The sequence below is a fragment of the Cricetulus griseus genome, assembly GCF_003668045.3.
Source record: "Cricetulus griseus strain 17A/GY chromosome 1 unlocalized genomic scaffold, alternate assembly CriGri-PICRH-1.0 chr1_0, whole genome shotgun sequence".
NCBI classification, from domain to species: Eukaryota; Metazoa; Chordata; class Mammalia; order Rodentia; family Cricetidae; genus Cricetulus; species Cricetulus griseus.
In genome coordinates, this window is record NW_023276806.1 from 88,954,860 (window position 1) to 88,977,413 (window position 22,554).

General features: G+C 38.9%; 1 protein-coding gene across 1 annotated transcript in view; it reads right to left on the reverse strand.

The window, feature by feature from the left end:
• Positions 1–21,269, reverse strand: part of Mme (membrane metalloendopeptidase) — an 81,183-nt gene extending 59,914 nt beyond the window's left edge. Inside the window, exons 1-2 of the mRNA XM_035451602.1 lie at positions 21,110–21,269; positions 20,392–20,427 (exon numbers count right to left, since the gene is read on the reverse strand). Of these exons, the coding sequence (XP_035307493.1) occupies positions 20,392–20,427; positions 21,110–21,269 (196 nt within the window). The remainder of the gene's footprint in view (positions 1–20,391; positions 20,428–21,109) is intronic.
• Positions 21,270–22,554: the final 1,285 nt, after the last annotated feature.

A 22,554-nucleotide genomic window follows, 5' to 3' on the forward strand; every position in this document is an offset into this window, starting at 1 on the left:
CTCTCAATGAAGGAACACTTCTCCACATTAAATGTTTGCCATTTATATATAAACAGGGCTCAGGGAGATTGCATCAGACCAGCCCAGAGAGATGGTATACTGTTTTAGACAGATTATAAGTAATTGGTCATAGAGGAAGCTTGCCAGTGAGAGTAACAGAAGAGGCAGGCCAGGAGTGAGGGAAGAGCATCTGGAAAGAAGTGACAGATAGCAGCAAGTATGAAGCCCTAAGGAAGTGGGCTGCAGCTCTCCAGCTCCTGGGAAAAGGTTATGAGGTGAGGAGTGGCTAATTCAGTTGCTCAGGACAGAAAAGCGGCAGAAAATCATTGACCAGAACTGGGGAATGAGGCAGGAATGAAGTCCTCAAGGGACCAGGCTGGAACCCAAGGAGAGGAGCAGGGGTCAAAGGCAGATCAGCAGTACAGGGATGACTGGACATGGAGCCACTGAGTCACTGACCTTGGTCCTAGTGAGTGCCAGGCTGCAATGAGGCTGAGCCTGTCCTTAGGTCCCATATGGAACATTGACACAATGTCAATTTTCCAAATCTCACCACTTGTGTTCCATGCCTTTTTGTTATTACCCTAGCTGGTGTGTAGCACGCAGAGTTTCACAATGGCTACTTGGCAAATGGATATGTTTATTAAGCTGACTTTCAAGATTTAGCTTGTGTCACCTCTTTTCAGCACCTTATGAGAGGCCTATTACAGAATGTTATGCACACTGTTTCCCGAAATTCACAGTTGTGTTCATGACTATGTGTATATCACATTATTAGGGTAAATGAAATATGATTAAAATAAATTTCTCAGTCCCAAATATTGCTATTTTGATTCTTGGATTTCAGTTAACAGACTTGTTAATTGTGCTATACATGTATTTTGGAATAATGAGCTCATTTAGCTTCAGAATAGCAAAGGTATCAAAAGCATACAAATTACATCTAAATAAGTTCATTATACCAGGAAATTAAGCCAAAGGACTTAACATATCTTTGGCGAAATATTTGTAAGCAATAATTTGGTCATCAGTCTGATTTTAAGTTTTTGTCAATTTGAGAGTTCAGTAAGAATTTCTGGCAGATGGTGATGGCGTACACCTTTAATCTCAGCACTTGGGAGGCAGAGGCAGACAGATCTCTGTGAGTTCGAAACCAGCCTGGTCTACAGAATGAATTACCAAGCTACATAGAGAGACCCTGTCTCAAAAAATGAAAAAAGAAAAAAGAAATTCTTTTGCTCTGGCTAGAGGAAAATTTTGGAATCAGAGCTGTATACTGTTCTGCACAGTGGATAATATCTGGTCTGAGGAGTATGACTCACTAGCTCCTTAGAAGGAAGACAAATGACAGCAAGTGCTTAGAGGTGCCAAAGACTAAGACACCCCAGTGCAGAGCTTGCTGACAGCTGCATGTAGCACCTAGGAAATGAAAGGCACCTAGGGACATTACCTCCTCTGACCAGTCCATGACCTGCAGATTGTTGTAGGGCTCACACCGCAAAGATCAACAGAGGCAGCAAAGTATTGCAATCATACTTCTCTCAGCAGAAGACACATATCTAGATAGCCAGGGAAGGAAGAGTAAGTGGCACAGAGATGGATTTTGGACCTCTAGAGTAGGTAGAAAGACTGCCTCTCCATCAGGCTAGGGATAGCGTGCGTATACCAGGCTCAGCACCCCTAGCCAGGTGAGTGACGCTTCTGAGGGACAGGAGGACATCAATCTTCTTCATGTCCTTTTTGTACATTTTACTTTTTGCTATTTTTAGTTTTAATTAAAAATTTCTATTTCTATCTTACATTATCCTTCACCATATGTGTATGTGATATAAAATTTTAGTCTATTTCTCCTTTTCTCTTTCTTTCACTTTCATAGTTTGCTTATCTAATATTTAATTTTGTAGGCCAGCATTGTCCTGCACTGTTTTCCCTTTCTTTTGACAGGCTCTCCTGTAGCGTATGGGAGGGTTTGAGCTTGTGGTCTCCCTGCCTCAGCCTCTTGAGTACAAGGATTGGTTTAGATTGTCTGATGTGTTTCTATCTCTTTCTCTTCTTATTCTAACTTTGGCTGGAGCTGTTCCCATCTTTATTTACTTCTGTCTCCTCTATTTTTCTTTATTGCCCTAAAACCAATTGCTAGCCTCACTATGCTTTCTAGTCTTTGAGGGCTGGCTCTTTGAAATGAGAGTCCTGGTATGTACTATGTTGACACTGTTCTTTTGTTCCCTCAAAACTTTTGGAGTTGAAGGGAGTGATTGATTTCAGGTAATAACTATAGGGCTATCCATTATTTGTGGTTGTTTCTTTGGTTAATATTCTATTTTCATGGATTAGCAGAATTAACTTGTGAAGATGGCTATATTACCAAAAGAGTTACAGATTCAATGTAATCTCCATCAAAATTAATGGTATTCATCCCAGAAATAGAAAAAAAATCCTAAAATTTTGAACAGTCCAAGCAATCTTGAGCAAAACAAACAATAACACAGGTTTAACAGTGTCATTAAACCTAACTTCACTTTATACTGCAGACCCACAGTAACAAAATCATCGTAGTGCTAGCAAAGAGACAGATATACATCATAATGGAATGGAACAGATCACCTGGAAACAAACCCACACAGCTGCAGTCACCTGATTCTTGACAGAGGTGCCAAAAAAAAAAAATACACTGGAAAGAAAGACACTTCAACAAAGAGTTCTAGGAACACTGGGCATCCACACATAAAAGGATGAAACCAGTGTCTCTCAGAGACACTCAGACAATTGTCTCAGTGTCTCTCACACTACACAAGTTAGCTCTCAGTGGGTCAAAGACATTAATGTAAGACCTGTAATTCTGAAGCTGCTAGAGGAAAACATTATGACAAGACACAGACAATGGCTTTCTAGAAAGAACTTTAGTAGCTCAAGAAATACTTCCACGAAGTTACAAATGTGATTATGTGAAATCAAGAAAGTGTCTGTCTGACAAGGTAAACAACTGAGTGGAGACAATTTATAGCAGGGGGAAACACTGCTATACTTCACCAAGTATACATCTGACAGAGACTGATATCTTAAAATATAAAGAACTCAACAAAACAGTAACAATACAAAAACACATATATAACATACAAGTACACATCTGACACATTGATATCTTAAAATATAAGGAACTCAACAATACGATAACTAAATTAAATAGTAATAAATAATGGCATTAAAAAAAAAACAGACAGACAGTTCTCAAAAGGTAAAGTACAAATGGCCAATAAACATATAAAATCCTTATATTGTAGCCATCGAGGTAATCCAGTTTGAAACTTTATTGCAATTCCATCTCCTCCCCTAGGGGGTGGTTATTATAAAGAAAACAAATGGCAACAGATGCTGGTGAAAATGCAGGAGAAAGAATTCTTATCCAGTGCTGGTGGGGATGTAAATCAGCACAGACACAATGGCAAGTGTTCATGGATGTTCCTCAAAACACTGAAAACAAGAAGTACCACCTAATGCAGCTAAGGCAGCCCTGAAAATGTATTCCTAGGAATCAAATTAGCACTCAGCATTGACACCTGCACACTCATGTTTGCTGCAGCATTATTCACAATAGCTGATACAGAATCAGGTAGGGTTCCATCAACAGATGCCTGGATAAAGAAACACAATGGGGTTTTATTCAGCCTCAAAGAAGAAGGAAATGATGGTGTTTGCTGGTGGTTACCTGATAGTTCATTTCAGCTGGGCTTCCTGATCATCTAGCCAGCACAGTGGCTCTCACCCTCTCATTACCCTCACAGCTAAGATACTGTGATCAGCCTCCTGGCTTGAGGAATGGGGGCGGGGGAAGGGGGAACCCAACTCCTGAAATGCAACAGTTGTTTGCTTTTTAAATTCTGAAGAAAGATCATACCTCTGAGAAATGTTTAAACAAACACTTTAATAACTTTCTGATTAATTTTGAGTTTTTATCTAGAGTACAGAAAGATAGATTTAAATGAATCTGTAATAATCCTATTGTCACAGTGTCCCCATAACAATATGCCTGGAGGGAGGCTTGCCAATATCCTCCCTGGACATGCTGTTTATGTTTTTGAGTGATATAATTAATCACCTGTGGCAGCATGTGAACCAAACCCCTAATCTGTAGGAACAGATCATGGGCACGTCCTATGATTCTCATATCTTAGTCTTAATCAACAATGCCTCTCTCCCTTCAGAGAGGTGGCTCCCACAAACCCACCACTAGATGGAAGAATGGCATGGTTTGTGACAGAAAATATAATTAGAAAAGCATTTCTGAAGTCAGTTTCTCCAAGAAAGTGTAAGGGTATGACATTCTAAGGCTGCTCCCAGAAGTCTCTTTCCAGCTCTCTGGCTTAAGCAAAATGACCTTCCTTGGAACTCTCTCTCTCCTGTGTCCTCTTTGTGCAGTAGTACTCAGTGTCGTCAACAAGCCAAACCAGCCTTCATTATCACTGCCAAAGCCGCGACCACACTCTCCACAGCTTTTATTGAGGCTTCCGCCACTCAATCATTCAGGCCTCACCTACTTTATCTGTCATCCCCTGACTCCTCAGACAGTCATATCTGCTTATTAAAGGCTTTGGCACCCTCCTGGCAGTCTCCTCTTCCACACCTGCCTTTGCAGGTGGCATCAGGGAGGTGTGCACAACTGCTACTATCCAGCTAGGAATTTCTTGACTTTGTGAACACCCCTGATTATCACCTTTACTCTACATTAATGTGTTTTCACAGCACCCTGATGTGATCATTGGTCTTTTCCAGTGTTCTACTCACCTCGCACTTACTACAGTCCACTTCTAGGAGCAGAAGTGTACAAAATTTGTGTACAAAATTGTAAAGTAGTGACTACTCAGTTTCCTGTGCTTCTAGCTCTATGAGTGTAGTCATTCAAAATGCCCAGTGCCAGAGGAGGCAGAGGAAGAGGAGATCCCTCTGTCTAAGGGGACTGCTGGCTGCGTTCCCTCATAATCTTTTACTTGCCTGTAGAGATCTTCATTTCTTCATCTTCCACCAGAATCCCTAACTTTGTTCTCTCTGCTTTAGTATTATCTTACTCTGGCTCTCAGCTTTGCTAATCCCAATGGTCACTCTAACTTTGTCATCTGTTTTTTCATTGCTTGGGTGACCTCTTACCTGGATGGCTGTCTTTCCACATTTTGATTACTCAATTCTCAGTTTCTTTTGAAAGAGTTTTTTTTTCCCTCATTTCCAAATATATTGCTTTATACAGTGCCATTCTGGGCTCTCTTCTCTATTTCCTTCCTGGGACTCTCAGCTGTATTTACATGGGATAATGATTTTATCTTCAGCTGAAGTTCTACTAGGGAACCAATTACAAGTACCTCAAATTTAAATGGCCTCACAGTGAACCCCTGCCTATAAACTGCCCCACCTATTAATTAGCTCTTCCTTGGGTAACCTGACTTGGTTGATGGCTTCCCCTACCGTTTTTGCCTACCAGTTTTCCAGGTCAAAGGCCTGTACACATTTTTCTTCACTTCTTTTTTTACCACCTGTTTCTCTGAGCACTCTATCTAGTGATGTCTACAAAGCAGTCAATAAACATACCCAACATGATGCACCTCAAATAATGTAAGCTCATAACTAGGCAACCTGCCCTCAGCCATCTTTTTGTTGTAACAAAATATACAGGGATTCCTCTGCAACCAAGATTGTAACACATGTGACATTTAAAACTTACTATTCTCTGATTTCCCATTGTGGCAGATGGGAGGTCTTTAACATAGACTACACAATACAGGTGATACTCACTCTCTAGTCAATGCCAGCATTTCAACACTCGCCCATTTGTCCCCATCTCATATCTCCATACACATCCTCTATAACTTAGTTCTACATGTATCCTTCAGTGCCCCAGTCTAACCAAGTTCTCCCTCATACTCTTCTGTGAGATAGTCTTCCAGATAGCCTTTGAGTTCCCTGGTCTTACCAAGTTCTTGCTCATTAAAAACCTATTCCCGGCCTGTCCTGGAAAATCCTGCCCTGGGATTTGCAGGCTGACTGAATCGGTCCCTGAGGACCCTGGGATCCTGTCTCTGCTGAGGTCGCTGGGCTATTCCGACCCCCACGGAGTGGAGAGAGTGCAGAGGGGAGCTGCTTCAGCCCTTGACTTGGGCCCAACTTCCATCTGGCCACCCTGGCAAACCCTGCCCAGGGATCTTCGACAGGACGACTCAACCCCTGAGGACCAAACAACCCAGAGTCTGCTGACATCTCTGTGCCAGTGCTTCTCTCACCCACCTGAGGAGCAAGTGCCTCAGACCCCTCCCTGCACCCAACTTGAAACCCATCAGAGTATCAAAGTCAATTGCACACACCTGAAGAGAACACCGAACCCATACACACCAGGAAAGGAAGTGACACCAACTGTACCCCCTGGAACAAGAGATGGGAAGACGGCAATATAAGAACACATCCAACAACAGAAAAACCGATATGACACCACCAGCGTCTAGGGACTCTTCACCAACAAGACATGAACATCCCAACACAGAAGAAGCAGAAGAGAGCAACCTTAAAAACAACTTCATGGAGATGATAGAGAACCTTAAAGAGGAAATCAAAAATATCCTTCAGAGAAATGGAAGAAAAGACAAACCAAAAGATGCAAGAAATCCAGGAAAGCCAAAAAAGCCAAGAAAATGCAATTAAACACCTGAAGGAAACAGTTCAGGAACTGAAAACTGAATTCGAAACAATAAAGAAAACACAAACTGAGGGAATACTGGAAGTGGAAAAACTTAGTAAACAATCAGGAACCACAGATGCAAGAATAACCAATAGAATACAAGAGATGGAAGACAGAATCTCAGACGCTGAACACAAACTAGAGGAAATAAACTCGTCAAGCAAAGAAAATCTGAAGTCTAACAAATCCATAACACAAAACATTCAGGAAATTTGGGACACCGTGAAAAGACCAAACCTAATGATAATAGGTATAGAAGAAGGAGAAGAAACCCAACTCAATGGTACAGAAAACATATTCAACAAAATCTTAGATGAAAACTTTCCCAACCTAAAGAAAGGCATGCCAATGAAAGTACAAGAAGCCTACAGAACGCCAAGTAGAGTGGACCACAAAAGAAAGTCCCCACGTCACATAATAACACCAAACGTACAGAATAAAGAAAAAAATATTAAGAGCAGCAAGGGAAAAAGGCCAAGTAACATATATAAAGGCAAACCTATCAGAATTACACCAGATTTCTCCATGGAAACTCTGAAAGCCAGAAGGACCTGGATAGATATTCTACCAACTCTGAGAGAACATGGATGCCAGACCAGACCACTATACCCAGCAAAGCTTTCAATCACTATAAATGGAGAAAACAAGATAGTCCATGACAAAACCAGATTTAAACAATATGTAACCACTAATCCAGCCCTACAGAAAGTACTGGAAGGAAAACTCCAACCTAAGGAAATTAATTACACTCTCATAAACATAGGCAATAGATAATCCCACTCTACAAAAACACAAAATAAAAGGCAGGGTAAATCCACATACAATACCAGTACCAACAACAAACCAAAAACAAACAAGAATAAACACTGAATGGAACTTAATTTCCCTCAATATTAATGGTCTTAACTCGCCTATAAAAAGACACAGGCTAAAAGATTGGATACGAAGACAGAATCCATCCTTCTGCTGCATACAAGAAACCCACCTCGAATTCAAAGACAGACATTACCTCAGAGTAAAGGGTTGGAATAAGATACTCCAATCAAATGGACCCAAGAAACAAGCGAGGGTAGCTATCCTCATATCTAACAAGATAGACTTCAAACTAAAATCAATCAAAATAGATGAAGAAGGTCATTTCATATTCATCACAGGAAAAATCCATCAGGAAGAAGTCTCAATTCTAAACATCTAAGCTCCCAATACAAAGGCACCAAACTCAAATCACAAATAAGGCCTCACACAGTTATAGTGGGAGACTTCAACACTCCACTCTCACCCCTGGACAGGACCACCAGACAGAAACTTAACAAAGAGACAAAGGTCATAACAGAAGTTATGACCCAATTGGGATTAACAGACATTTATGGAACTTTCTATCCAAACACAAAAGAATATACCTTCTTTTCAGGATTACATGGAACCTTCTCAAAAATCGACCACATTCTCAGCAACATAGCAAACCTCAACAGGTACAAAAAAAAATTGGAATAATCCCCTGTGTCTTATCAGACCACCATGCTTTAAAGATAGAAATCAAAAACAAATCAAAGTGCAAAAAAACCTACCAACTCATGGAAATTGAACAACATGCATTTGCAACATTCTTGGGTCAAGGAAAAAATAAAGAAAGAAATTAAAGACTTCCTAGAATTCAATGAAAATGGTGACACAACATACCCAAACTTATGGGACACTTTGAAAGCAGTACTAAGAGGAAAGTTCATAGCTCTAAGTGCTCACATGAAGAATCTGGAGAATAACCACACCAGAGATCTGACAGCACAGCTGAAAGCTCTAGAAAAAAATGGAAGCAAATTCAAAGTTGAAACAAAGAAAACAATTCAAAGAAGCAATATAACAAAGAGTTGGTTCTTTGAGAAAATCAACAAAATAGACAAACCGTTATCCAAATTAACCAAAAGGCAGAGAGAGATCATGCAAATTAACAAAATCAGAAATGAAAAGGGGGACATAACAACGGACACTGAAGAAACCCAGAAAATCTTCAGGTCATACTTTGAAAACATGTACTTCACAAAATTGGAAAATTTAAAGGAAATGGACAATTTTCTGGACAGTTATCACTTACCAAAATTGAATCAAGAACAGATAAGCAACTTAAATAGACCTATAACCTCTAAAGAAATAGAAGCAGTCATCAAAAGTCTCCCAAGCAAAAAAAGCCCAGGGCCAGATGGATTAACTGCAGAATTCTACCAGAAATTTAAGGAAGTGCTAATACCAATACTCCTCAAATTGTTCCACAAAATAGAAGCAGAAGGGACATTGCCAAACTCTTTTTACGAGGCTACAATAACCTTGATATCCAAGCCACACAAAGACACAACTAAGAAAGAGAACTATAGACAAATATCCCTCATGAATATTGATGCAAAAATTCTCAATAAAATCCTAGCAAATCGAATACAAGATCATATCAGAGAAATCATCCAACATTATCAAGTAGGCTTCATCCCAGGGATGCAAGGATGGTTCAACATACGAAGATCCATCATATAAACAGACTGAGAAAAAAAAAAAAAAAAAAAAAAAAAAAAAAAAAAAACATGATCATCTCACTAGATGCCGAAAAAGCCTTTGACAAAATCCAACACCCCTTCATGATAAAGGTCTTAGAGAAATCAGGGATAACAGGAACATGCCTCAATATAATAAAAGCAATATACAGCAAGCCAACAGCCAACATCAAATTAAATGGAGAGAAACTCGATCCAATTCCTCTAAAATCGGGGACAAGACAAGGCTGTCCACTCTCTCCATACCTCTTCAATATTGTCCTTGAAGTTCTAGCTAGAGCAATAAGACAACAAGAGGAGATCAAGGGAATACAAATCAGAAAGGAAGAAGTCAAACTCTCATTATTGCAGACGATATGATAGTTTACATTAGTGAACCGAAAAACTCTACCAGGGAACTCCTACAGCTGATAAACACCTTCAGCAAAGTGGCAGGATACAAGATTAACTGAAAAAAAATCCGTAGCCCTACTATACACCGATGATACATTGGTGGAGAAAGAAATCAGAGAAACATCACCCTCTACAATTGCCACAAACAACATAAAATACCTTGGGGTAACACTAACCAAAAATGTGAAAGACCTGTACCATTAGAATTTTGAGTCTCTAAAGAAAGAAATTAAAGAAGATACCAGAAAATGGAGAGATCTCCCATGCTCTTGGATAGGTAGGATCAACATAGTAAAAATGACAATCTTGCCAAAAGCAATCTACAGATTCAATGCAATCCCCATCAAAATCCCAACACAATTCTTCACAGACCTTGAAAGAACAATTCTCAACTTTATATGGAGAAACAAAAGACCCAGGATAGCCAAAACATCCCTATATAATAAAGGAACTTCTGGAGGCATCACCATCGCTGACTTCAAGCTCTATTACAGAGCTATAGTCCTGAAAACAGCTTGGTATTGACACAAAAATAGACTGGTAGACCAGTAGCACAGACACTGAGGTCAACAATTGATAAATGGGACCTCCTGAAACTGAGAAGCTTCTGTAAGGCAAAGGACACAGTCAGCAAGACAAAATGGCAGCCACAGACTGGGAAAAGATATTCACCAACCCCACATCTGACAGAGGGCTGATCTCCAAAATATACAAAGAACTCAAGAAGCTAGTCCCCCAAACACCAAACAACCCAATTAAAAAGTGGGGTAAAGAACTAAATAGACAATTCTCAATAGAGGAATCTAAAATGGCTGAAAGACACATAAGAAAGTGTTCAACATCCTTAGCCATCAGGGAAATGCAAATCAAAACAACTCTGAGATACCATCTTACTCCTGTCAGAATGGCTAAAATCAAAAACACCAATGACAGTTCATATTGGAGAGGATGTGGAGAAAGAGGAACACTTCTCCACTGCTGGTGGGAGTTCCAACTTGTACAGCCACTTTGGGAATCAGTATGGCGACTCCTCAAGAAAATGGGAATCAGTCTACCACAAGATCCAGCAATTCCACCCTTAGGCATATACCCAAAAGAAGCACATTCATACAACAAGGACATATGTTCAACAATGTTCGTAGCAGCACTATTTGTAATAGCAGAAACTGGAAGCAGCCTAGATGCCCCTCAATGGAAGAATGGATAGAGAAAATGTGGTACATTTACACAATGGAGTACTACTCAGCAGAAAAAAAAATGGAATCTTGAAATTTTCAGGAAAATGGATGGATCTAGAAGAAACCATTCTGAGCGAGGTAACCCGATCGCAAAAAGACAAATATGGTATGTAGTCACTCATATGTGGATTTTAGACATAGAGTAAGGATTACCAGCCTACAGTCCACACTGCCAGAGAAGCTCATAAACATGGAGGTCCCTAAGAGAGACATACATGGTCCTCTGAGGAGGGGAGAGGATCAAGATCTGCTGAGCAAATCGGGAGCACGGGAAGAGGGGGCAAGGAGCTAGGAGCATGAGAAGGAGAGAGGAAGAGGGATGCCGAGGATATGAGGGGGCAGAAAATATGAGTCAGGGGAAGAATACACGATAACAGGAATGGAGATATAATAGAGGGAGACACCTTTGGTTTACAGAGAAATCAGGCACTAGGGAAATGTCTGGAGATCAACAAAAATGACACCAGCTAACTATCTCAGCAACGGAGGAGAGGCTACCTTAAATGCCCTCCCCTGATTATGAGATTGATGACAGTTTTATATGCCTCATCCAGCAGCTGGTAGAAGTAGAAGCAGACACCCATAACTAATCACCGATCTGAACTGGAACCCAGATGCAGATAACTGGAATACCAGCATGGGACTGATCCAGACCCAAGGAACTGAACTGTAATCCATTTGCAGAAAAGGACAAGTGAAAAGGAAAGGGGTACAAACCAGGCTGGTGAAACCCACAGAAAAAAGCTGACCTGAACATCCGGGAACTCTTGCTCCCCAGACTGACTGCTGGAATACCAGCATGGGTCTGATCCAGACCCCAGGAACATGGGTTTCAGCGAGGAAACCTGGGAAATCTACAGGACCTCCTGTAGTAGTTCAGTACTTATCCCTAGCATAGGTGTGGACTTTGGGAGCCCATTCCACATAGAGGAATACTCCCTGAGTCAAGACACACGGAGGTGAGCCTAGGCCCTACCCCAAAGGAAACGAAATACTCTGATGACACCCTATGGAAGGCCTCACCATCCAGGGGGAGCAGAAAAGATATGTGACAGATAAGGTTTTAGTGGAGGGGGGGTAGGGGAGGACAGGTGGGAGAAGGGAAATGGGATTGTCATGTAAAACAATCCTGTTTCTAATTCAAATAAAAAAGTTGGAAAAAAAAAACTATTTCCTCTTCTGGGAAATCTTCACCTTCATCTTATTATGAAGTACTTTCTTTAAAAAATACAAATGTCTAGGCAATTCCTATGCACACTAACATCCATGTATTAACTTCAGTTGCTTTCCCTCCTCACATAAAAAACAGTAAACTGGAAAGACAGTGTGTGGGTAAGTCTTAAATGCTCAAATTATCCTACTAAGCTGCCACAGTTAGAAATCAGGATTCTTTTTTTGTTTTTCAGACTTCTTTGCAGAGGCCAACATCCTAGGAATTTGCTAAAAATACAACTTCAAATTCAGTAAGGCTGGGGTAGGGCCTGGGCGTAAGCATTTTTAAAAGTTCCCAGCTGATGGTGATGTACCTTGTTCAAGTCCCTAATTCTAAAGAAAAGATATTGTCATTTCCTCCTGCCTCAGCCCTCTGCATTGCTTACTTGTAGAATTTAACCAGAGGTGAGGGAAGAGCTAGCATTTAGGGCTTAGCATGGACAAGCACAGTGTAGCTAGGTTTTCTAGTAAGGATGTGACTGTTGGGAGATATTGCTATTTTTTTTCTTTAGGAAGCAGATTTAAGTGCTCACTTCTGGTTGAGCTCATTTTTTAACCTGGTCAAAGCCTAAACTATCACTCCCTGTGTAAGAGATGCATGATAATCAAAGACAATGCCAAGAAAGGATAAAATATTTTTAATCTTAGAGCATCTAAAATTGGTCTCTCTTGTTTTTTTTTCTCTGTGGTCTTATGTGTGTTTGTTGTTGTGTATGTGATTCTACTGAAACAACATTTATTTAGAAATACTTTTGTTTGATTTTCAATAAAAACATTTAAATACCACATTGTAATTTTTCTGAAATAAGATATTAAGTGAAATATTCCTGAGCTTCTACCCATGGTTCATCTCCCTGGAAGATGAGCAGTATGGAATGGGCTGTCATTTGCCATTGCTTTTTGGCTGTAAAATGAGGCCTTTTTAATTTCAGTTTTGTAGATAAGAAAAATGAAATGCAGCAGGCCTAAAATGACTTAATTAAGATCACATACAATAACACAGGATGTGACCAAAACTTACATGCCAGCTTTCTAATGCTAGAAGCTTCTTAGTGGAAAAACAAGTCAGGAAGCTTTCAAAGGACTATGCTTTAATTATTCATGACACTTATATCTCTTTTAAAATGAAATTTTCTACTTCTCCTGTACACATCTCTTACTGGAATTGATTCTTTTCATCTAATTATTATTTGGCATTATTCCTAATCTATGTATCAACAAATAATCAAAGAGGGTGTTCTAGTTTGATTTCTATTGCTGTAATAAAACACCATGACCAAACTAACTTGGAGAAGAAAGGCCTTATTTGGCTTACAGGTTACAGTCCATCATAGAGGGAAGCCAGTGCATGAGCTCAAAGTAGAAAGCTGGAGGCAAGAACTGAAGCAGGTGCTATGAGGCAAGGATGTTCTCTGGCTTGATTTCCTGGGCTTCCTCAGTTATGTTTCTTAAACAGTCCAGGCCCACCTGCCCACAATGGGGTAGGCCCTCCCACAGCAATCAGCATTCAAGAAAATACCCTACAGCCACACCAACAGGCCAATCTGATGGGAGAAGTTCCTCAATGAAGATTCCTTCTTCTTATGAATATCTAGGTTTGTATCAAATTGACAGAATGATGACAGTAGCATTTCAGAGATAGGGAAAATTAAATTCCTATTTGTTTGATGAGAAAGAAAAGTTAGAGATAAGAAAATGCTAAAGATTCCATTTAATACAAAGAAGCCTATAATTACAAGTTAAACAAATCTGACTGTCTTCTAGCAGTCAAGCTGAATGAGAGCCTTTTGCATCACACTCAAACCAGGTGTTATCCCCAGAGGATGATCCTTTGTGGCTGGATCACTGGTGGCTGCTTTATGTAGTCCACCAGTCTAGTGTCCATGAGATTGCTGGAACAGGCAGTCACACATCTCTGTAAGTCAGATTTCAGGAGATGGCAACCACGCCTCCAGGACCCAATCCTGAAATAATTTTAACTCCCTAGTTGAGTTTCCAGAGACTTCTCAATACAATCCTAATACATATGGACACTTAACGATGGGTTCATTCCATCTTTAGGTGATTTCTAAAGACACTGGACAGCATTTTCACACAAACTAAGATGGCTATGATGTTACAAAGCAACGAAGTCCTACAGCATGTACATGTGTTTATGTTGTATAGGGGCTCCATGATTAATCAAAGCACCACAATTCTTCACATGGCTGGCTAAGCAATAGGAGTCACTACAAATACTTTGTAATGAAAACTTGGTAGTTAATCTTGTGAACCAATTATCATAATAAATCCTTATTAAATATGCATTTCTGTCTCACATTTGAAGAAAGCATTTATTCTCTTTCTGGAGAAGTGTTCTCGAAGGTGTGGCGAAATGATATTTTAAAAGAGAGAATATAAGAGTCCAGATTTAAACCAGTCTAAGAAAATAATAAAAATACCAGCATCTCCATCCCTTCTCCTTTGTTATGGTCTTAAAGAATGACAATTTTTTGGACTTAAGGAGGTGGGCAGCTTTCTTCTTATGATTCTTTTCAACTTGTCTCAAGTAATATATCAATTCAATCACCTTGAGTTGTACATCAGACAAAATGGTTGGTAAAAAGCACCAGACTGCCTTTGCCCATACAAGACCAAGCAGGACCCTTCCTTCAACAGCACATGGATCTTTCCATGTCTCTCACTGTTTCTCTGTGTTTATAAACCAGGACCCTTATAATACTATTGACTACAGTTTACATTCAGCATTTTTACAAATACATAATTTTCAAAGCTTTGAAACTGGCATTTGAAGTCTAAAGAAGCTTACTGGGCACTACTACCCCTCACACACTAAATGGTTAACTTACCTATATTTTCCATCCTTTGGCCACACATAAAAAATTATGGAAAACTAGGGTTTAACTTTTTCATGGAGGATAAGTGTGTGTGCGGTGTGTGTGTGTGTGTGTGTGTGTGTGTGTGTGTGTGTGTGTGTGTGTGTGTGTGTGTAAGAGAGAGAGGTGCAGAGATTATGTGATCCCTTTCTAGCAAAGGATTTAATTAGTAGGTGCCAGTTATGACTGGATACATTTTAAGGAAGTATAAACTCAAAATTGCCTTCAGTACTGTATCAAGAAAGTCCCCAGAAGAAAGTTCCTATATGCTACATTGAAACCAGCAAAGGCTTGCTTTGGTTGTTTTGTTTGTTTTGTTTTTCTCCAAGATACCTTCCTTCTGTGCTCTCATGCCCTGCAGGATTTTTTCAAACTCATGATGAAGCTCATCATCTGCCCTAAAAGGTTGGTACAGGGCTTGCAAGCCCTAAGAGTCAGCCTGCAGTCCTTCCTGTATTGATGTTCTTCTGTCATTCCTCTACATGGAGTCTTCACTGTGTTAATGGGCAGACAACAAAGATGAAGGTCTTCAGTGAATAGAGATGCCATATTGCTGCCAGAAAGCCAGTTGCTACTAAGATATTTTATCTGGGGCATTACCACCATCTGTCATTTATAGAAATGACCACACATTGGAAGATTCATTTTGCTTCAGGGTTATAGGTCAAGTCATACAAAAATGATAATTAAACCAGAATGTAAATTATTCATTACCTCACTGTGTTAAATATTTCAAGCAGACAGAACATCCCCTTTCCTAGTGTTGGTAATTAAATTCTCATCAAAATTTGCTTGTTAAGTACAGAAATAAAGGAAAAAAATTTCCAGATTATAGTCTGTCTTTCCTTGTGATTCATCCTGGTCTTCATGCTCCCCAGACCTTTTGCTCAGGGTTTCTAGCAACTGAGCAGTGTATAACCTGTACAAGTGAACAGTTCTCTTTTCCGAACTCCACTGCTCATGTGTCTTAATCTGGATTCTCTAGAACCTGTACAGTTTAGGATCACATTGCCAACAATTGCTTTTTTGGATCCTCCTGTTTGTTCACTATATGGCCTTTGCATGTGTCCTCCAGGGGTGCATGTATTGAAATTCAATCCCCTTAAGTTGATCTATGGAATCTAGAAGTGATACCTTCATAAAAAAAAAGGGGGTTGGGATTTGCTATGGCCAAGAAGATGAAACCTCCATGATGACTTTATAAGAAAAGGAAAGATGCCAGAGTACACCTATATGTGCTCCCTTTGTCTGCTCAGACACCTTAGCACTTTGCATGTATGAAGGTGATCAACAGATGTCCCTTGAGCATCTGCTCTTACTGAACTGTGATATGGATAAACTTCTGTTCTTTGTAAACTTAGCTAAGCCTCAGATATTTCATTATAGTGATGCAAAATAGACTGGTAGAGACACCTGCGGTAGACAGGAAACATCTACACCTCTAAACTATTATATAAGCCTAGAGGGTTGAAAGTTTCAAACATTCCCAATCTCCCTTGAAACAATATAGAAAAGGGTTATAAGAACAGGCTCTAGAGCCATGCTGCCTGGGATGGAGTCCTAGCCCATCTGTAAGAGGGTGATATAATAGTATACACTTCAGATTTATTATCTTAGAGTTCTAGACATCAGAAGCCTACAAAGGATCAGACGAGTTATATTTACTCTGCATGCTCTGGGAACAACCCCTCAGTCTGCTTTCCAGCTTCCAGTGGCAGCATCCTGTGGCTGTAACACTGAGGTCTCTGCTTTGGCTGCTTCTGTTGTGCTAGTGATGCCCCCTTTGTCTTATAAGGACTCTTGTAGTTACACAATAGCAACCAAATCATACTTCCTCATCATTCCATCTCAAACTCTTTAGTTCAGCTACACACACATATACCACATCACTTTTTTAAAGGCTCTGTTAGTATATAAAGTGATTTGTAAGGAATATATAAGGAATCAGGTGTGAGCATCTTTGGAGGGATATTATTTTGTTCACAAGATGAAAAAAAACTGGTGACTTCAGGTTGTTTAAAGCAATGCTATCCTATCAAAGTGGTTCTGCCTTTAAAGGACATTTTTTTTTTGGTTGTTGTAATGGGATGGTAGAACTTGATGCTGAGCACCCAGTGGCTAGAAACTGGGAGCACTACTCAGCATTTGATAATTCCTGTATCCTCTGTGAAGAGCTATCCATACCAAAATGTCAGCAATGATGAGGGTGAGAAACTTTGATTTAAAGCACATGATTTTGGGGAATCTTTTGAGTTAGGAAAGTTATAATGCAAGAAAAAGTCAGTTTCAGAATTTAGAATTACATAAGAAGTCTAAAGAACCACACACAAACTCTGTCTCTAAGTTTTTGACACTTCTAAATGTCTCATAAATGATAAATGGCATGCTTTTATACTAGAATTTCCAGTCTTGCCTTAACTTGTTACTTGTTGGTTTTATTGTAATCTGGCTAACCCCATGAACTCATACATAAACAAGTTAAAGGATGCATTGTAAACATTACTTTATGTGTATTATAAAATCACAGATGCTCAGACCCAAAATATACAAGTCCTATAGAAGTGAGTAATCAGTTTTTGTATCAGTGTGGCTTCCCTTCTATTCCTTGAAGGACACTTGCCAGGAAGTTCCTGTACACTGGGAGAAAGTTGGTATCCACTTTCAATTAAAGTAAGCATCATACCTACTTCTCTAATGTTCAAGAATTTCTGTGCTTAGGTTTAAATTTTTCCAGTCATTTAATGTGACCGTAGAATTGCTACTGGGATACTCGACTTTTTTCAACATATTTCTTCTCTCCACCTATCCTGTTCTCCTCATTCTTCTGTATTACTGCCTTCAGTCAAAGATTTTCTACAGAGTTTTCTTTATTTAAAACAACTTCTAAAGGAATTTATCTTTTCAGTGACAGAAACATTTCTAAGATGATATGGACTCCTCCCCTACCTTTAGCTCCCCGACCTTTCTCTCTGTGTGTGTCTATCTATCTCTCTGTGCATGTATAACAGCATGGGAGAGAAGAGTACAAACATGCTCATCTGTGAGATTAGGAGCATTCCATCTTCATCTTTATCCCTAGCGAAAAACAGTAGCTGTGAATCTAAAAGTGTCCTAACATAGTGATGAGAAGCCCAGCTATGCCACAAAGGCTGTTTCTGCTGTACACATGTCTATGCCAAGGTAATGTTCTTGAGACACTTTATACTTGCCATGATTTGTAGGTTATAATTAAAGAATAAGAGTTACATAAATCTTGGCACTTGGTACTTTCCAAACATTATTTAAAAACCATATTCTTAAATATCAAGTCACATGTGAGGTTTCAGACACCCAATGTCACTTCATGAGGTGGGTACTGCTATGAGTATCTGCCAGATCCCTGAGAGGAAATCCCCTATATAAGTTTATAAACATCTGCCTGTGAAGTCAAAGAATCCAATTTCTTCAAAAGCAACACACACACACACACACACACACACACACACACACACACACACACACACACACACACAAGAATTGATAGAAGAGAACAGAAAACCTGTAGATTAAGAGATTCAAAGGATATCTCAAGTGTACCAAGGACAGTGGAACTAAACATTACAGGTCAGGATGAAATTGTGAATTTCTCAAAGCAGGAACAACAGCAGAACAACTTGGCAGAGAGAGGGGAGTAGGGAGACCTGGGGAAGGAGGAAATGGTAACTTCAGCAGCCTCACTCAGCTCATATTATATTTAGTGCAGTGACCCTAGGCATATCCTAATCAGTGTGTCTGTATAGATATTTCCCTGGAGAATTAAGACATATTTTATTTCTGATTAAAACCACCAGACAGGAAAGTACATGCTGTTAAGTCGAACAGCAAGTGGCTATAATCCAATCTATAATCAGGTCTTTCTTAAGCTCTCTGTGTCAAACATCATGATTGAGGGTGCATGACTATTACAATGGACACCCAGAGCAAAATACCTATTTAAAAATCAATGTGGACAGCCAAAGGGCACACACTCAGCACATTAGAGTACCGCCTAGAACCCCAAGATAATTTCCTATCATTATCTTGCAAAGTTTAAAGAATAACAGAAAAATCAGATGGGAATACATCCACTGCCAAAGGTTAAAGAGCATATCCTAGGGTGTTGTACCCAGATGCATCTTCCTCCTCCTTGTAGAAGGGTCAAGAACACTTCTTGTTTTCTGACAACACAGTGATTGCTTTGACTTAAATAGTTGCATGTATTTCTGTTCTTTCTCTCTTGTTTTCCTTCTACTCTAATTATTAATGTCTCCTTAAATCCAGCCTCTGTACCCCTTATTTTCTTCTATTGGAAACTCAAATAGTTCCGCGGTTTCTACGGTTTCTACTATTACCTGTAAACTGAGAGGTTCCCAACCAAACAACTGCTTCTTAGACCCCATTTCTGCCACCCCACCTGAAGGCTTGCCTGGCTTACCACACACATAACAGAATTCATCCCCTTGCTTCTGTACTTCTGTGATAGTGGACACCATCCTCCCCCCCAAATCTAAAGTCCTTTGGATTTTACAAAATGATATCACTTTAACTCATTCATAGCCCTCATTTCAACAACTCACTTGCTTCACTCACCCAGTTCACCCTCACCGTTTTCTCAGTACCACTGGGTTTCACCAAAGGCCAAGCTCTGCAAACTCATGCCTGCCTTACCAAGGCATCTCCTACTTGCTCTGGTCTCTCACATGATTGCTTCTCACTCAGCCCATTCAGAATCATCCCTCAACTGTCACCCAATCACTCCACTGTTCAAGGAAGTTCTTATTTCTCCTTTTTCACCACTAAAGACTACCCATAGGTTTTTCAAAGCCTTGTGTGAAGTGCCCCTATCTATCGAGTTACATTTTTGCTGCTTTTCAAGAACATGATTTTTCCTTTCTTTCCATTTTTTTAAAAAAGATTAAATCTAAGGCTGGATACATACCAAATACTCTACCACCAAGTTGCATCTCCCATTCCACGTGATTTGCTTTTTTTCTTACTTCTTGTTTGTACTTTCCTCTTCTATTCTTCCCCCTCTCATCCTGCTCACTCCAAGGCCCTCCCCACATCTTTTCTCTTTCTCTCCCACATAAACGACATGTCATTCTTCATTCTCTCATGATTTATACTTACTCACAAGCTCACCATTCAGGTGTTCATTTTCTTTAACTACCTAGTAAGCTCCACAAAAACATGTAATTTGTTATCATCTTAGAGTAGTGATGGTTTTCTCAAAAAACTTCAATTGATTAATTAACTAGTAAATACATTTTGGTTTTTCGTGGGGTAAGTTTAAGGAGCGTGCATATGAGCAGAGCCAAAGTAAACATCTCCAGTAACATTTGCTTTTAAATGTTATATATTAACTATAAACTAGTAAATGAAAAACAGCCTCTTACCTGATTTTATGCAGTCTGATGATTTGCAAATACCATCTAGGAAAAGGAGAGTAGATGTATAAATATTGGTAATAAAATTTTGCAGTTTATGTTTACCTTTTGTTATTAAAAACATACACCAATTAATAAATGGAACATTAAATATTATACATTATTTTTACTAGTTAAAAACTAACAGAAGAATAAAAGGAAAATGCTGAATTTAGGGATGATTACAGAAAGAAAGTGTGCTATTATACCACATTCACCAACTAAACTCTGGGAATATTAAATTAAAATAGCTGAATGCTTCATTCATCATGCTGTAATCATGTTTTCCCATTAAGGAGCCAATCTTTACTAATCCCTATGGTGAAAACCTTCCAAGACTCAAATTAGACTTCTTAGACTCTTGTGAAGCCTTATAGAATTTCAATGACACAACAGAAATTGATTAATGGCTATTGCTGATGTTTGACATAAAATTGTATATGTTTTAATCAAATAAAATTATACAGGTATCATACACATGAAAATACTCAATGTGGTTGGCAATTAACAACTCAGCTCACATATAAGGACACCGTGCTTTAAGTTCGTTTTCTGACATATGAATGCTGCATCTTTTAAGTGAATCTGCACATCATCCAAATGTATCTCTGTATTTGGTAAAAGCATAGGGGAAAGGCTTCATTCACTTTGGCATTGTAGTTTCTGTGTGGGTAGGGAAGACACTCACCATCATAGGTTGCATAGAGAGCGATCATTGTCACAGCTATGATAGTCAGGAGCAAGACAAGGACAGAGAGGCTGATTTCCAGGGGAGTCCATCGCTGTTTCTTCTTTGGCTTTGGAGTATTGATATCAGTTATATCCATCTGACTTTCTGATCTTCCCATCACCTAAAATCTATAAAACATACATGTAGATATAAAAGCACCATAAGTAGATATAAAGAAAAATCAAATGTATATATCTGTATATTCATGTATGTATATAGCTGATGTGGCTAAATAAAAATGTAAAAGGTCATCTTACTTTAAATTAGAAAACAAAACAGTTTGTTGACAGTCTAATTATTAAAGCTGAAAGTAAGAAATATAAAGACTATACATACATTTGAATCTTGTCCCAGGTCCAATTATATTCTTTAATTTTTACAGACACACACACACACATACACACACACACACAGATGTGCACCAGCAAGTGTTTTTTTTTTTTTTTTAAGAATGTACATATGTACCTATCACTATAGATCCCAGAAAGAGAGCTGATTAAATACTTACTTCTGAGGTTCCTGAGCAAATAATTGCTGTTACCATAATTAAGAAAGTTTTAAACTCATCCTTGTGAACTTTAGCCTGTCAAAGGTTAACTCCATATCTTGTTCCAATGGTTTCCTTTACAGGCTAAAAAAAACTCATTGACTAATAACCTCGAGGTTTTGACTAAACAGTAACATAAAATGCAAATACAGCTAAAAAGCAAAAGGAATAAACACTTGGAGTATTTTATTTTACCTTGAAAACAACTTGTGGTTTTAAAGTTCAAAATTACTTCCTCTACAGATAAGAGTATTTGTTAGCTGGTTAGACAGCATTCTGAAAATGGTCACCCAATACATAAAAAGTGAATTACATTTCAGGATGAAAGACAATTATCATATCAGTATTTGTTTTGTACAATTGAAAAAAAAACAAACATGATTAAATAAATTCTCCTTTGTAGGTCAGGGTATCACTTGCTAAATATATAGATAACTTGTAATTAAGTTAAAAATATCAACACTTCTAACTATAGGTGGGGGTTTTGAAGTTCTTTCCAGGAGGGTAGGTCCAATTCTTGGTGTCTCAAACATTTCATTTGTTAATCTCTACAGAGTGGATGCTAACACTCCACTTTACTACTTTGGGAAGCTGAGATACTGACAAGTCAGCTAACTTGCTCAAGCTGACACAGCTAATCAATTATTTTACATAAACATTTGGCCACTGTTTCAAATGTAACAGTTCTATTTAAAGTAAAAGCCACCTAGATATCATTACAGAAATTTATGGTGGAAAACTAAGGGTATATTATATAAGGCCAAATATTAGAATCCATGGTTTCTTTAAAGGTCTGGTGGTTCTTTAAAAAAAAAAAGAAAGAAAGAAAGAAAAGAAAAAATGGCTGAGCAAAGCT